At 43.5% G+C, this 14852-nt stretch overlaps 1 protein-coding gene across 5 annotated transcripts in view; it reads right to left on the bottom strand.

Moving 5' to 3' along the window:
* ZNF423 (zinc finger protein 423) overlaps nucleotides 1–14852 on the bottom strand; it is a 235321-nt gene that overhangs the window by 220034 nt on the left and 435 nt on the right. For all 5 annotated transcript variants that reach the window (XR_009962012.1, XM_062604901.1, XM_062604898.1 and 2 more), the window contains exons 1-2: nucleotides 14714–14852; nucleotides 13763–14024 (exon numbers count right to left, since the gene is read on the bottom strand). The exon at nucleotides 14714–14852 is cut by the window's right edge. Coding sequence is in view for 4 of the 5 variants with exons in the window: in XM_062604901.1 (XP_062460885.1) it covers nucleotides 13763–13802 (40 nt within the window). In the remaining variant the exon portion in view is untranslated. The remainder of the gene's footprint in view (nucleotides 1–13762; nucleotides 14025–14713) is intronic.

Raw genomic sequence — 14852 nt, 5'->3', positions numbered from 1 at the left:
GAGCTGTTACTATTGCTGCTTTGCAGACAGAAGAGCAAGGCAACCAACACCTTCTCAGTAAGAGATTGCTTGGCAAGGACAAAAGTCCCAACACTGCAGCCATAAAGCAAGCATCACTTTCTAGTTTTCCTTGTTAATTCTATTCCATAAAACAACTTCTGGAATAGGGAAGATGAAACCACCACAAAGCAAACCCAAATATTATGACCTGAACTGTAATATCAGTGTTCCATTTCACTTTTACCTATCCAGAATCTCTCAGCATTTAATAAATTCACTCTGATCTCCAAGGGACAAATGTTACACCCTCCTTGCATACAACCAAGATGGAAAATACTGACAGAGAGAAGGAAATATAAAATTAAGTGACTCATGCGCATTCACAGGGAGCTGTGGCAGAGGCAGAAGAGAAGGCAGGAGGGAAGACATCTGACCCTGAGCCTCTTCTAACAGCCTGAGTATTCAACTATGTTGCAAACTTTTCATTCTTTATTATCAATAACCTGCTTTACAGCAAACCTGGGTGTGAGCCACAGCCCAGCATGCTACAGCCATGTAAGCACAGAATTAAAAGGCTGCACGAGACTGAAGTGATTGAGGAGTAGTTTTTTTCCCCTGATATTCTCAAGCTAGGATTCAAAACACAAGTCAGAAATGGCATGCTGAACAGACCTACCTTTAGGCATGCGCTTAACTGTAAGTATATGAGTAATCCCAAAGGTTTCAGTTTTGGGGATTTTAATAGTTGTATGGTTTTCATAACTACAGGAAAAACCCTTTCCAACAAACTGCCAGTGTGACTCCCTGTTGTACTACACCACAATTACTGGAACATATTTGGTATTTCTCAAGAGGTTCAGATAATGAAGAATCCTCCAAATTTTCTATTAGCCCAAACTTAGGAATTCTGCATCTGGGAGTTAACAGCAGAACAGAAAATGTATGTTAAGAATTGCAAAAGAGACAGAAAGAGACACAAAATATTTATAAGATTTAAAGCTTTTTTTTTATTATTATTTTAAAGTAAAGTTGTTCGAGAGCCCAGACTGCAGCCCAACCAATGCTACTGCACAAGCTATTTAAAGCTCTTTTTTTTATTCCTTTATGAGACATTTCCTCATATTTTCACACCACAATGTTTTCCCCAAATCAGAACAAGATTAATAATAACTAGGAAAGCACACAAGAAAACCCACACGCACACATTTTATTCTTTGATGTACCATTGGTTTAACACCGAATCACAGCTGCTACTAAAAAACCCACATCAGTAGTTAACACAATTAAACTCTCTTTTTAAGAGCAAGGAAAGGTACAAAGTTGACATTGCTTTAGGTGTTTTCTTTGTTGTTTTATTTTTTCTTGGCAAACATTTACGTCCTATGACTAAAAATAAGCAGATGGGGGTGGGGGGAGAGATAGTCCTTCCCAGCAGGGAAAGCCATCAAAATTTGCCAGATCAGAAATAAAATGCAAACAAGCACAAGCCATTGCCACACTAGAGGCCAGGCCAGCCACCAGCTGGGAGGGCCCAAGGACGCCAGGTGCTTTGGGCAGCAGAGGCTTTGTCCTTCACAAAGTTGTCAGTACCTTATGACTCCAGAAACACAGGCCAGCCTACGCATGAGGTTACGGACACAGCAGTACTTGGGTCAACCATAGTCAAACTTCAGGCATTAGAAACCAGCCTGCGTACAGTAACAAAAAGAGGTGGGATTTACCATCATCTCTCCTGTCATCCAAGCATGGGAGACAGATCGGCACCTGCCAAAGGACTAGCTAGCATTTAAGTGCCAGGATTAGCAGGAGCACCCACTTGGTGACACATGGTGACACAGCCTATGGTGCACGCTAGGAGCAGAAAAACAAATCTTCCTTTTTCTTGAGGTACGTAATCCAACTTCTTAGTGGCACTATTTCCACTAATTTAGAACAGAGAAGAAAATTGCTCCCCAGCAATGCTGCCCCATACAAGGCTACTGCCAGCAACTTCTACCGGCACTGGAGCAGTGAAAGACACTGGCACAGCATGAATGAACAAACTCTCTCTGCTTTGCATTGATTTTGAAGCATGGCTGCCAGCTCAGGGGGGATCCCTATCTAGAGAGTGATGAGAAGCAGCACCCAGTGGGACACCACAGAGCATTCCACAGCTCACATCTCCACCAGGACACAATTGTCACAAGAGCAGGAGAGCACAGCAAGCAGTTATGCATCTTGAGTCTATTCTTCATCACTTTCAGTGAACTTCTTCAGGCTGCACTTGGGTGGTTCTGCATCCTTCACAACAGATTCGAGGATTTGCTTCAACGACAGCCATTTGTCTACCTGGCCAGGGCAACAATAACAGCAGCAGCTGGTCTCCTGAGCAGAGGGCACTGGGAACAGCCAGTTTCCCTCATGGTCCCACAGTTGGGCTAGTTTTAATACAACCCACCATCACTGAGTAAAAATCAGAGTTCTTGATTTCTAGCTCAAGGTAAGCTTCCATTAGGTGGTTTGAGGTTTGCTAGGAGACAAGCTATATTTGTCAGCTGGGATACCTGCTGTCCCCCATGCTCAGAACAAATACACACAGTGGAAGACGCCTTAGGACATGTGGCCAGACAACACACTATTCTCCACAAAACCAAAATCTGTAGAACCAACTCTGCATTTTTTAAGAGTTAAATTAAAGGCGGTTTTCCAACTGCACCCTGAATGACTGCACAAAGAAAACAATTTTGCTCCCTTTTTCCTCAGCACTGCCAGACAGAAAGCTTGCAGCAGTCCCTGCTCTGGGGGCATCCAGGACCTCCCAAGCCTCTGGAGACAACAGTTTCTCTACCTGCCTTTTTGTCTGCTCAAGTTTTGTGCTGCATTACCTTTGCTCATGCCAATCAGACGGCAGCAGGTTTTAAGCCACCAGCCTGATGTCTTCAGCTTTGCCGTTGACAGCTACAACACAGAATATTTCTTGGATGGCCATGTCTGGGGATACAAAAACCTCATTTACTACTTGGCATCTCAAGGAGAACAGGGTGGTTCAGCAGCAGGTTACAAATTAAAAGCTCATTTTTCTATGCATTTTCTTTGGAGCCACATTTTGAATACAGAGCCACTGGCAAGGAGGAAAAATCATAGCAGAGAGAGCTCTTCATGAAAATGTGCATTTGGTCTTTGGGTGAATTCCTGCTGTGTGTCAGAGCACCCAGCAAACCCTGCTCATGGGAGACCCGCCTGCACACCACCAGCAGCCCCATCACTGAAGAAGCATCTTTCTGCCAGAAGCAGGGGGTTTGTCCCCCCATGTCTCTGAAGCACCCAGGGACACTCAGTTGTGCAGCCTGGCAGCTCTGCAGGCAGGGCTCTGCATGCAGGGCCAGGCAGCTCCTGCCCGCGGCTCCACGAGTGCACTGGGTGCAGTGGAAGCCAGTCACACCACAGAGCTGCCAAGCACCTCCCAGGAGTGGCTTTTGGTTTGTTTTTTTCTACAGACCCTCACCTCTAAGTTTGGATTCATTACTGAATTTACTTATATCAAGAAGAATAAAAACAGAAGCTCTCTGTTGAGGGTTTATCTAAGACCAAAAATAGTAATCAAAATAAACCAAATGGGAGCTTTAAAACAAATCTCACTTATCTGTTATCAAGCAGGAAAGAAATTAGGAAAGAAAACACCCTTCAAATGAGGGGAATCACATTAGTAGACTCATACACGAGCATTAGGGGAGACTCAGTATGAGATGCAAAGGCAAGCACTCAGTTTCATTTTTAAATGGCTAATAATATATTGTACCATACTCCTAAAGGATGTTCAGAATTATACTGAAAGTACTTCTTTTTCTGTAAAAAAAAAAATCTCAAGGTAGCAACTCTCTTACCCAGAGCTGCCTACAACATTCCCTACAAAGTATCACTGCCAGAAACACATCATTTCTGCCACAGAAATCCAGCATAAACATAAATAAGGTGCAATTCACACACAACCTTCCTTCTCTCGCTCTCTATCCCAGTGTTTTCAACACTCTGCCACATCCCACATGCCCTCTGGGGGAACAGTCTGGTCAGTAAAAGCAAAGAAATCATGAAGGGCAAGGCATGCCATTTTCCTAGAAATAAAGGAGGCCACAAGCAAACTTCCCAACTGAAATGCATCCACAGAATTCAGCAATAAATAATATGCAAGCTTGGCATTACTATATAATCCAGTTTATCCTTACTCATGTGAGTAATCTAATGAAGCACGAGGCATTTGAGTAAGAGCTTGAATAACTGAATTAAAGCAAAGCTGCATTAATTTACCTGTTGAGCAAAATAGCCATAAGGCTTCTGCTTTTTTCAAAACAGGAGGCAGGTTTGTGAATCAGAAAAACTTCCTTGCATTTTGCAACCATGTCAGTTGGTCTAACAAAAGATACTACCTGTTTCTTAGACCTTCTCTTTCACGTGCATGTGAACTCACATCACAGATGACATGTATTTGCGTGCATTCACATACGAAGCATTCAAAGTCTACTTTTTCCAGTTACCACCGTGACCTCCAAAACCCTGAATAATCAGGAGTCCTCACAAGTGAAGTTCAGACTCTGTCATGATCATGTGCAGATTCTGTCATGACCAGAAAATACTTGATACTCCCAGAACTAATGGCTGCAATCACAGTCCTCCTCAAGTTTAATTATACTGAACAGAAAACAACTATAAACTACAACAAATAAACTCCTTCAGACAGGAAAGCATTGTCACTGTTGTCAAGCACTGGAACAGGCTGCCCAGGGAAGTGGTGGTCACCATTGTTGGAGGTACTTGAAAGATGTGTAGATGTGGCACCTGGGTACATCGTTTATTGGTGGACTTGAAAGTGTTGGGTTAATGGTTGAACTCAGTGATCTTAGAGGTCTTTTCCAGCCTAAACAATTCTAGGATTCTGTAAGAGCAGAAAAGCTACCTTATTTAGGTGTTTTACACTTCTAATGTTTTCTTTTCTGCTTATGCTTAATCATACCCTTTTCCATGGAACTGGAGTCACTTTTCAGATCTGCTCCTTCTACTCAGTCTTCTTAAACTCAAAATTAAAAATAATATGGATGCAGCTCCAGGTAAGTAAACCTCTGTGCCAAAACCTTCCATCTAATTATCACGCACCCTCCATACTCAAATGCCAGCAACAGACTTCCCAGTTTTCCTATTTTATTTACGTATTTCTCTGTTTAGCGTTTGTGCTTCTCGACGTATTAAGCTCATCCTTCTACCATGTGTTTTCTCTACCTCCTTTTAGTTTTCTAATTTTTGGGACATGAGAGTGACAGAATGCAGAATCACAGTCACTTTTGCTGACATGAATCTGTACCTGCCCACATTAACAGATGTTAAACACAATCCAGGCCTCTTGGGTTTCCTGCAGTGCCACTGGGGAACTCCTACAGCAACACTGCATCCTCTGTGCTTTGAACCTTCTCACTGCTCTTCCTAGAAACCCCTCCAGCAGCAATCTCACAAAAGAAGAAGGAGATGTCTTCTGCAGCTTTGGATGCCAAGTGACTATTTCTATCAAATGTCTTTGCTTCTCTTGTTCTTTCAATTGCAGCACAAGAAATGAGAATAAAGTTCTATCATCACTAAAATCAATAAGAAGCATTACCACCAAAACAAGACACAAATTTCACTCAATGCCTGATATAAGCTTATGGCTACCCACAGTCCTCCAACATCAACAAGCATCTCAATTAACACTATTAGTTCTCCAGCACATTCCAGGGAGCTTGGACTTACGCTGCTGGCTTACATTTAAACATCCAATCCAACTCCAGCTAGTGTCAAGACAGAAAATCGCACTCACCCCAGAAACTGCAAAAGCGAGTCCTAGATGCTCACCCAGGGAAGCCCTTCATCTCCGCACCACTCTAAACACCTTCTTTTCAAAGAGCATAGCAAGTGTGTCTCTGTCAACATTATCTTCATCATCACTCAGCCCACTGCTATGTGAAGTGAGTTCTAGAAGTCATCACCAGGTGAAGGCTTGGCTAACCTGCCTCAATGGTAACCCAGGAAAACCTCTTCTCAGCCATGTGAGGACCACCAAGAAATGAGCAGAGCTGCTAATTTAAGTACCAGTACTGTTAGAGACTGTCTGGAGCTTCACTCCCATCTCTAAAATACCTGTAGGCAAATGTTAAACTCTGTAACAGCTTTTGCAAGTCTGTTCAATTGAGTGGTTAAACTTGTACAGTCAGCAGACAACCAAGAGAGGCATGTATTTTAATGGTGGATGTGGAAACAAAGGAATTTTGATTAGCCTTGAGACTGGAGAGGGTAAAAATACTGGTTTAAGATTTTCCCAGGATATGCATATTAAGGACTTGTCTTTTTGCCCTCTGTGTAATTTTTTTTTAATATTTGGAAAGCAGAATTAGGCCATATTTGACCAAACCTCCAGAGCCTAACAAGAGCCATCAGAGACTGGAGCATAGCGACTTGTTAACTCTTGTACTTTACTCGTAACAGGATTTCACCAGTGTTCTACAGAGCAGTGTGTTCTCTGTAGCGCTATCAGAGGCTTAAACAAACCATTTCTCTACAAGCAGGGACCTTTCCCTGCACTTTGCTTTAAAACCCAAATGCATTGTTTACTTTCTCTAATGCGAACTGGAAATAACTTCTGTGTAAAGGAACTCCAACTGCTACACTACTGAAGCAGCCTCAAGGCTGAACACAAGGACTCAAGGAGAACACAACCGCGGGTGATGCTACAAAGAGAGCCAAGATCAACCCCACTAGAAATTGCCCAGGAGAACATGCAGGTAGGGTGGGTTTAAATGAGACCACAACTGAGATTATTTTAACTCCATCATACCCAAGTGAGCCCTTCAGGTCTTCTGAGTGGCCTTTATCCAGCAAAGGAAACACTCCTCTGCCACAAAGGCTGCCTTACATTTGTACTTGCCACTCTGTGGTAGCAATAAGTCCTTTACTGTTTGTTCAGCTCTTGAAAGTCCTGTAAAGTGTTCACCATTCACCCGTCACACTGCACAAACTGAGCCCTTTGAAATGAAAATCTAAAAGTAAATGTGTTAGTCAACGGTGTCTGCTGCTGCAACAAGCGTGGCCGACATCAGCACGAGCCTTCAGGCAGGTAATTCACTTCAACACGAGACTGGTGAACAACAGTATGTTTTATTTAATTAGGATGAACAGAAGAGATAAACCTCACAGCAGGGCAGGTAATGACAACATTTCAAAAATAATTCATGCCCAGGTAACAAAAGGGCAAATTTCAATTACATAAAAAGCTAAAAAGTTGACTTAATGCATCCAAGGGGGAAAAGAAAAAAAAATTAATAATTGTACTGCATATGATTAACAAGTGGCATTTACAAGCTCTGCAAATTGGTCCTTCTGTTGCCTAATCTGTGGCTAGAAAGGAAAAGGTTCTCTTTCTAAGCAAATGCAAACAATATAATGAAGCTACTTATCGCTAGATTCAGATGGGTATTGCAGTGCTATCTGAAATAAGTCATAGGGTGGAAAGCTAATGCCATACGCCAATTGTCTGTACTGCAGTGAGATTTGTGAGCCTGTTCCAAACGGCATCACCCAGTTTCCAACCCCATCGGGTCCCTTTGTTTGCATTTTAGAAAACAAACCATTGCAAGAGGTCGAATCTCAAGCCTTCTGTAGCTGGAAATGTCACAGGAGACCATTTAGTCTCTGCACATCCTTCTACTCCCTAGAATAAAGCGACTCCAATAAACCACTATAATTCACTGCTGCACATACATATACATCTAGGAGTTGTCAAGAAGATGTACTGCTTAAAACTCACATCACCTTATTTGTCTAAGAGAACAAGGAACTAGCTTCTCTGCATTTACTAATGGACATCAGAAAAGAAAATGCACAAGAATCTGCTTCTGGGCTCTAAATGTACATTGAATAGATGCATGAGCTACGTGAGAGCTCAGAGCTGGTCCTCACTTGGCTCCAGCTCCCAGCCTCACCCTTAGAGCCCACATCCACCAACACATGCACCAGAACGAGACCCTCCATTGTATATGTTGGTCAAGATTTAGCAGGAGTCTGTAATAGGTTTTATATTTTAAGTATTTCATTACTCCAATGCATTTACTAAGATAGAAGGGAACATAATAGCCATCCTTTTTTTCAGAGGCATTTAAGGAAAATACTGATAGAGCCATGAGGGGTTGGTGTAGGCATTTTTCTAAGACAGTTCAATTACTGTGGGTAATTAATAATCTTTTGTTTAACAAAATATTACAATACATAAAGAAATTTATTATCTTTCAGAGATTACAGGCTAACACATGAGACCGAGATTGTTTCTTTGTTAAAGAAACAAACGTTGTTTACATTTTTCAAATTTCACAAACTGCAATTGGGAGCGAAGATATAAATTAACTAGTTCAGTAAAAATAACTGAGTAAACAGTCCAGAGTGCATTTATCAAAATAGAAGTAAATGTTAATTCTACAGTAGGAGAAAGTATCATCATTCACAGAGCTAGCAGGTGAGGAAGGTTTATTAATACATTTCCTCTAAGAACCGATCATTGAGTGCCACCCCAAGCACTTGGCTTAGTTCATTTAACCAGGCTGAAGCCACTTACCCAGATTTAACCTATAAGTTAATTTGGCATCAAACAGTAGATAAACCAAGCCAAAGCCTCATCTATGATAAAGCCGTTTGTATTTAAACAAGCTTAAAGCATCTACAAAACATCATTTTTATATCCAATTCAGAGGATGGCATGAACATCTGCTTTCACTTCAAGACATTAATTTTCAATTATTGAAGAAAAACAAAATAAATCCTGACAAATTACTGGTAACTGTAGAATCTTTTGTTACTCTATTAGTTTATAATAGTAATTTAGAAATCCTACAATTAACATCCTAACAAGAGCGCTCTGATTATTTTTTTGCACATGTCATCTGAAGCAATTTAGCAGTGAATGATGGGCTTTAACTTGCACTGATTGTACACAAATATTTCAGATGAATAAAAATAGGCGGCCTTCTCCAAGAGCCACTACTGTTACATGGCAGTTGTTTTTCATTGATGGCTTTAGACATAGCATCACCAAAAAAAACATGAGATTTCTATTTTCTCCCTATTCGTATTTAAGCCTTTTGCGTTACCTTTCCCACTCTTTTCAATTTTGTGCCACATTTATTCATTTTATTCGCCAAGACCGATGGGAACAGGCCACAATTAAAAGGTGTTTGCACACAGGCAGGAGTTTCAATCAGTAAAACCAGTTAAATACCACCCAGATCCCATCCAGGAAGGCATACCAGGGGGAGGGAAAGGAAGGAAAATGGGACTTGTGGAGTTCAAGGGAGAACACTGCTAGACTTGTAGCAAAATACACGGCAAAAATTAAAAACTGCGGGCTAATCCCTGAAGGTAGTGCTCAGAATACTGCACGGATTCAAATGCTCTCAGGGCACCAGCCCCACAATGAAACACCAACATCTCCAATTATTCCTAATCCCCCAAAAGCTACACTTGATAAAGAACAATCAAGACCGTAATCTTATTTGATATGAGTTTTATCAATTTTAGCTGCTGCTTTCACTGTATCAATAAGATTTCACTGCAACTTGAATGAACTGTAAAATTAAAGGATAATAGCACAAGTCTCTTGTATTTGGCAATTATGATTATACTTGTCAAAATTTAATTTGTAGAATGTACTGCTCCAGTACCTGCAGGTTCTTCTCTATCAACTGGGAAAAAAAAGGAAAATTATATCTTTAAGACAAGTATGAAAGACATTGTTACTTCCACAGTCAACTCTGTAACTGAGCTCCGACATTGTATAATTGACTTTGCAAGCCGAACAACAGCAATATAACAAAGAAAATGTCAGTGTTTTCACAGCGCTAATCTATAGCACTAGGAGGGCCTCCTGCTGTCAGCCAGAGCTGACAATACAATAGCTTTCAAAGGGATATTACCATCACGCTTTTATTCTTGACATCAATCAAGACAAAGAGAATGCTTTTCACAAGACATTCAAAATCAAACCTTTGTATGAGCAGATAGGTAAAACAGCATTCCTTTAAAGAAGATCATTCATAGCAATCAACTAATTGGAACTCAGCAAATGGTTGAAGTATTTTTATTTACTTTGCAGATAACAAAGTAGCAACCAACCCCCCTTTTCTCTTCTTGACTGACACAAATGAGGCAGGTAGGGTGTGAATCAAAAGTTTCTATCAGCATTTTTTGCCAACTGAAAGCAGAAAAATATGACAGCGATTCTGCAACTTCAAGTAGGATAACAAATCTAGGCTTAATTAGTGCATTCTTTTGCAAAACAGTCTGATTACCAGCTAGCACGTTTACGCACAAAATACCCTTGCAAGCTGACAGCAATTTGCAGAACTGTCAAATTCAGCAACCAAAGGGTACCTGATGCTTAAAACCTTGTGCCAACACCAGCTCAGTCCCCACAAACTGCAGTGGAGTAATTCCTCAATTACAATTACATGGAGCTGGAAACCTACCAGTTACTGTTACCAGCACCTCAGCAATTCACTTTCCAGAACAGCTTCCAAAGGCCCCAAGTTATAGCATGAGAAGTCCCACTTTAATCAACAGGGGAGAAGAACGTCTGTCCTTTTCAGCCACCACGGCCAACGGCGTGCCCCCCAAAGCTGGCAGCACACAGCAAACTTTTAAGGATGTTGGTATTGACATCACTCCCCATCACTTGTAGTGCGGAGACAGTGTTTTATGTCCACAACCATGTTATGGTACTGGGGTTCAGGACCACATTGTTTTAATGCACAGAGTAAGGTACAACTCTTCCTTACAGACAACTGGAAAAACCCTCTGCAGGTGCGGTTACTGGCAGCAGGGCAAGAGCAGGGTCTGTGCCGAGGAAAATTACTTTCACAGGCTTCAACTGTGATGTGGAGTAAAGCTTCAGAACAGGCCAGTGCTTTACTCCATCACCGCTACCACCACACTGTCAGTGAAGCATGTATTTTGTAAGCCAACAAAGACTCAACCCCTCCTACTTTCACCCTATCCTCGTTGATCTGAAACAACCTTCCTTCAAGCCAAGTAGAACTTTGTCCCCAGTCACCAGCCACAGGGTTAGTATTTTCAAGTTTGAACAAACTAATGGTCAAAACAAATCAGAGTATTGTATTGCAAATCTTAAATCCCACATCAGGGGAAAGTCCACGGCTACTGCTGGAGTTACAGCTGCAGGAATTCCTGCAAGTTTCTGCCAGGCCTGATAATACAGCACGGGGCCACATGCCCTACAGCCCTGCTGACATACGCGTTGTCAACGTTTGGTACTTCTGCCAAAGTCGGTCACTTCTTTAAAGTCAGCATTACTCCCAGTTAATGTGCAGGCAACTTGCCTTTTGCATGCAGAATAACCCCTTTCATCACAGGCACACACACTGACTGTGAATGAAAAAGGATGCTCAAATCTCAGTAGTGGTTAATAAATAGCAAAGCTCCTATACAAAGTGAAATAAATACACGAAAAGAGAAAAAACAGTAAATTATTTTAAGTCTTAAATGCTACATGTATATCCACATAATTTTTGCTTGTTTTCTTCTCAGTTGAATTGGGAAACCTGTGACCTCAGAGTGCCTTTATTTATTACATCTCAATTATTTCCATGGAAACGTGTACTGTGGCAATCTACTGTGTTGCCAGCTCCCTAGACCACAAAATGTATATGACAGACTTTTTAAAAGCAGATGATATGGATAAATATAAAGAAAGGCAGAAATTGTTTATCCTGCATACACAGATGAGTTGCCTCCTATTATCCAAAATTTCATCCAGATTCAGCTCATTACACAGACTCCTTGTTTAGTCAGCTCATGTTAAGACCTGTAATTTACAGCCAGTTTATGCTGAAGCTGAAAACACATTTTTCTGTGCCTAGAGACTACCAAAATATTTAGAATTTTTTAACAGCTGGGCTTCCCCCAGCTCACTGTGCAAAGACCTTCTAGATATTTCTACATTACAGGGATAATGCTTCTTAGCTATGACTTGCCAGTAAGTTACCTGCTCCGATTCTTAAACATGTTCCTGTAAATAGCGCTCAGTTCTGTATCAGAATTAGGATAAGAATTTCATTATGAAGTATCAACTACTTGCAAGGGATATTGCTGCCTGAAAAGTAATGAGGTAGAAAACAACTGCCTGATAAACGGTAAATACCTAATGTTATTATGGCACAAGATGTCAATGATTACTAACTGCGCTTCCAGATCAAACACGGTTTTCATTGGCATAGAACTATTTCCTGAATGTTAAATGTGACACTTTAGCACAGAAAAATATTTTAAACTCCAGAGGCCTGGCCACTAAACATGATCCCCTCACCCGATGGAAGTCATGACCCAAGGCCTGCTCCGCTGCTCTCAGACTGCGGCTCTTTTCGTTTTAAACAATGTATTTCAGAGCATCCCCTAGAAATAGCTCCAGTTCTGCCCTCTCTTCTGCCCACAGACTGTAACATTCATCTACTAGTTACTGAAGTAGCTCCTTTGGCAGAGATTGTCCAGGATTGCGGAGGGTCACACCGCCATGCTGCAAACCTGCCCCATAGCACAATGCTGAACCGTACCATTAGATGAAGGGTTTCGTATAAAGATGAAGGACTGACTTTACAAAAACTTCATAAACATTTGAAGCACGTATGATTTACATTGCAATCATCTGCCAAACAGCGGATATTTCACGAATAATCTAAAATAGCCGTGGATGGGGTTTCAATTTGTCCTTTAGCTGGTCCATTAACCGCTCGCTAATTTTGTCCACCCGCAAGTTATTTAATTACGAACACTTCGGACTTTTTTTTTCATCTTTTGGGCATCCGAAGTGATGATCCTTTTGTGCTTCCACAACAAAGCCCCCGGACCACTGAGTTTGTGACTTCTGCTTTGTGCAGAGGACAATAAAACCTTACCCAACACCAGCTAACCTCCTCATGGCTGGGAGCGAAAGGCTTCCAAAATCACGCCTTCCATTTCGCACCCAGTCACTTTAAAGTTAAAAAGCTGGCAAGGCATGCAGTACGGCGTGGGGCTGGTCCCGGCCCTCCTTTTATGTTTCACCAGCAGTTGTTTTCTTATGGAGGTAAACAGAAGGATTTAAACATCCCTTCGCTGTGGATGATGAAGAACATGTGAAGTTTCATGTTTAATCTTTATTCATGCAGCTTTTCCTAAATCTGGCTATCATTTCTTCAAGCCAAAGCAAGTTTTCAACCCCGATCTATCAAATTGGTTTTAATTCTCCCCTTCTTTCACCACCCTTACGCACATTGGACAGCAGGAGGAAACAGATGGCTCTCCTATTCCCAATCATAAAGAAACATTAATTCCAAGCTGACCGGCTAAAACACGAGTAGGCTCCGTTTCCCCCTTCCCCAGCCCGCTGATGCGCCTGCCTCACCGAGCATCATCGCCAAACTTTCCTCCCTCCCCTCCTCAACGATGCTACCGGCTTCTTCCAGCAATTATCGCGACACGTGTCGCCAGCGAGTCTCGGCCGGCACCGCGGTACCCACACTGGCACCCCCCGCGAACCGGGCGGTACAGGCAGCGCTCCCCAAGCGGGGCATCCTGCATTCAGGGGGGCAGCTCCGCCACCACCGGCCCGTACTGGGGGGCGATTTGCAATCCCCGCCAAGCCGGGACCCGGCCCTGATTGGCCGCGACGAGGCGGCGGAGGCGGCGGCGGCTGCTGCCCGTGGGCCGGCGGAGGATGTCTTACCTTTCACCGAACGGGGCTTGGCTTGCTTCCTCCTGGACATGTCCGGGCGCCGGAGCTCGTCCTCCTTCTTCTCGTCTTCCTCCTGTCCCTGCCTTCCCTTCCTCTCCCTGCGTTTTCTCTGTTTCCCTCTTCCCACCCCCCCACCTCCAAACTTTGCGAGGCGAAGCGGCAGCAGCGGGATCAATTATTTGATTTTTTTTCTCACTTCTTTTGCCTGTTGCAATGCGGCAAGTTCAACTACTCTTTCTATCCCCTTGGACACCTTCCCCACAACGGGGAAAAAGGAAAAAAAAAAAAAAAAAAAAAAAAGGAAGAGAAAAAATATATAAAATCACAGGCGCAACAGTTACAATTTTTTTTCCTTTGTTGTTTTGGGCTTTTCCCTTCCTTCCCCCCCTCGGGTGTGCAAACTCTACGGACGCACAGCGAGCCCGGCCCGCGCCCCCACCCGCTTTTTTGTTGTCTTTAAAGTTTGCAGGCGCCCTGCGGCTCTCAGTCCGGCTCGCGCTTTTGGAATAGTAGTAATAAAATTAAAAAATAAAGCTGAGAAAAAGCGCCGCGGAGCCCTGCACGGGTCCCTGCGCTGGGGTGGGGGAGGGCGCGCAGGGAGAACTCAGTGTCTCAGCCCGCGACGAGCCCCGGCCCCAGCGCTCCGGGGGTGCGACCTTGTTGCTGCGATTTTCCTAAATCCTCCCCCGGCCGCGCTCGGCGACCCCCTCCCTCCCTCGTTCCCTCCCTCCCTCTCCGCCCGCTCGCCCCCGGCCGTCTCTGTCCCTTGCTCGCCCCGCCGCTGCCCGGGGAGGGCGGCGAGTCCCTGTTTAGGCTGGCCGCGGGGGCCGGGGGGCGGCCGGCCGGGCGCGGTGCGGGCGCGGAGCTGGAGCTGGGCTGGCGGGCGGGTGTACTCCCCGCGGCCGGCCGCGCTCGCTGCCGCCTTCCCCTGCACGCACGCACTTCGCGGAACAAGGTAAGTGCTTCTTTGCATCGATGCCGGGGCCGCTAGCTGCCTCCATGGATTATTCGCTGAAAGGTGGCACCGCTCCTGCCTTCATTGCTGCCGCTGCTGCCGCTGCTGCCCTGGGTTTTTATTTTC

Source organism: Pezoporus occidentalis, unplaced genomic scaffold, assembly GCF_034315485.1.
Source record: "Pezoporus occidentalis ecotype Australia unplaced genomic scaffold, CSIRO_AGI_Poc_V1 ctg89, whole genome shotgun sequence".
Taxonomy (NCBI): Eukaryota; Metazoa; Chordata; class Aves; order Psittaciformes; family Psittacidae; genus Pezoporus; species Pezoporus occidentalis.
This window is presented reverse-complemented; position numbering and strand designations above follow the sequence as displayed.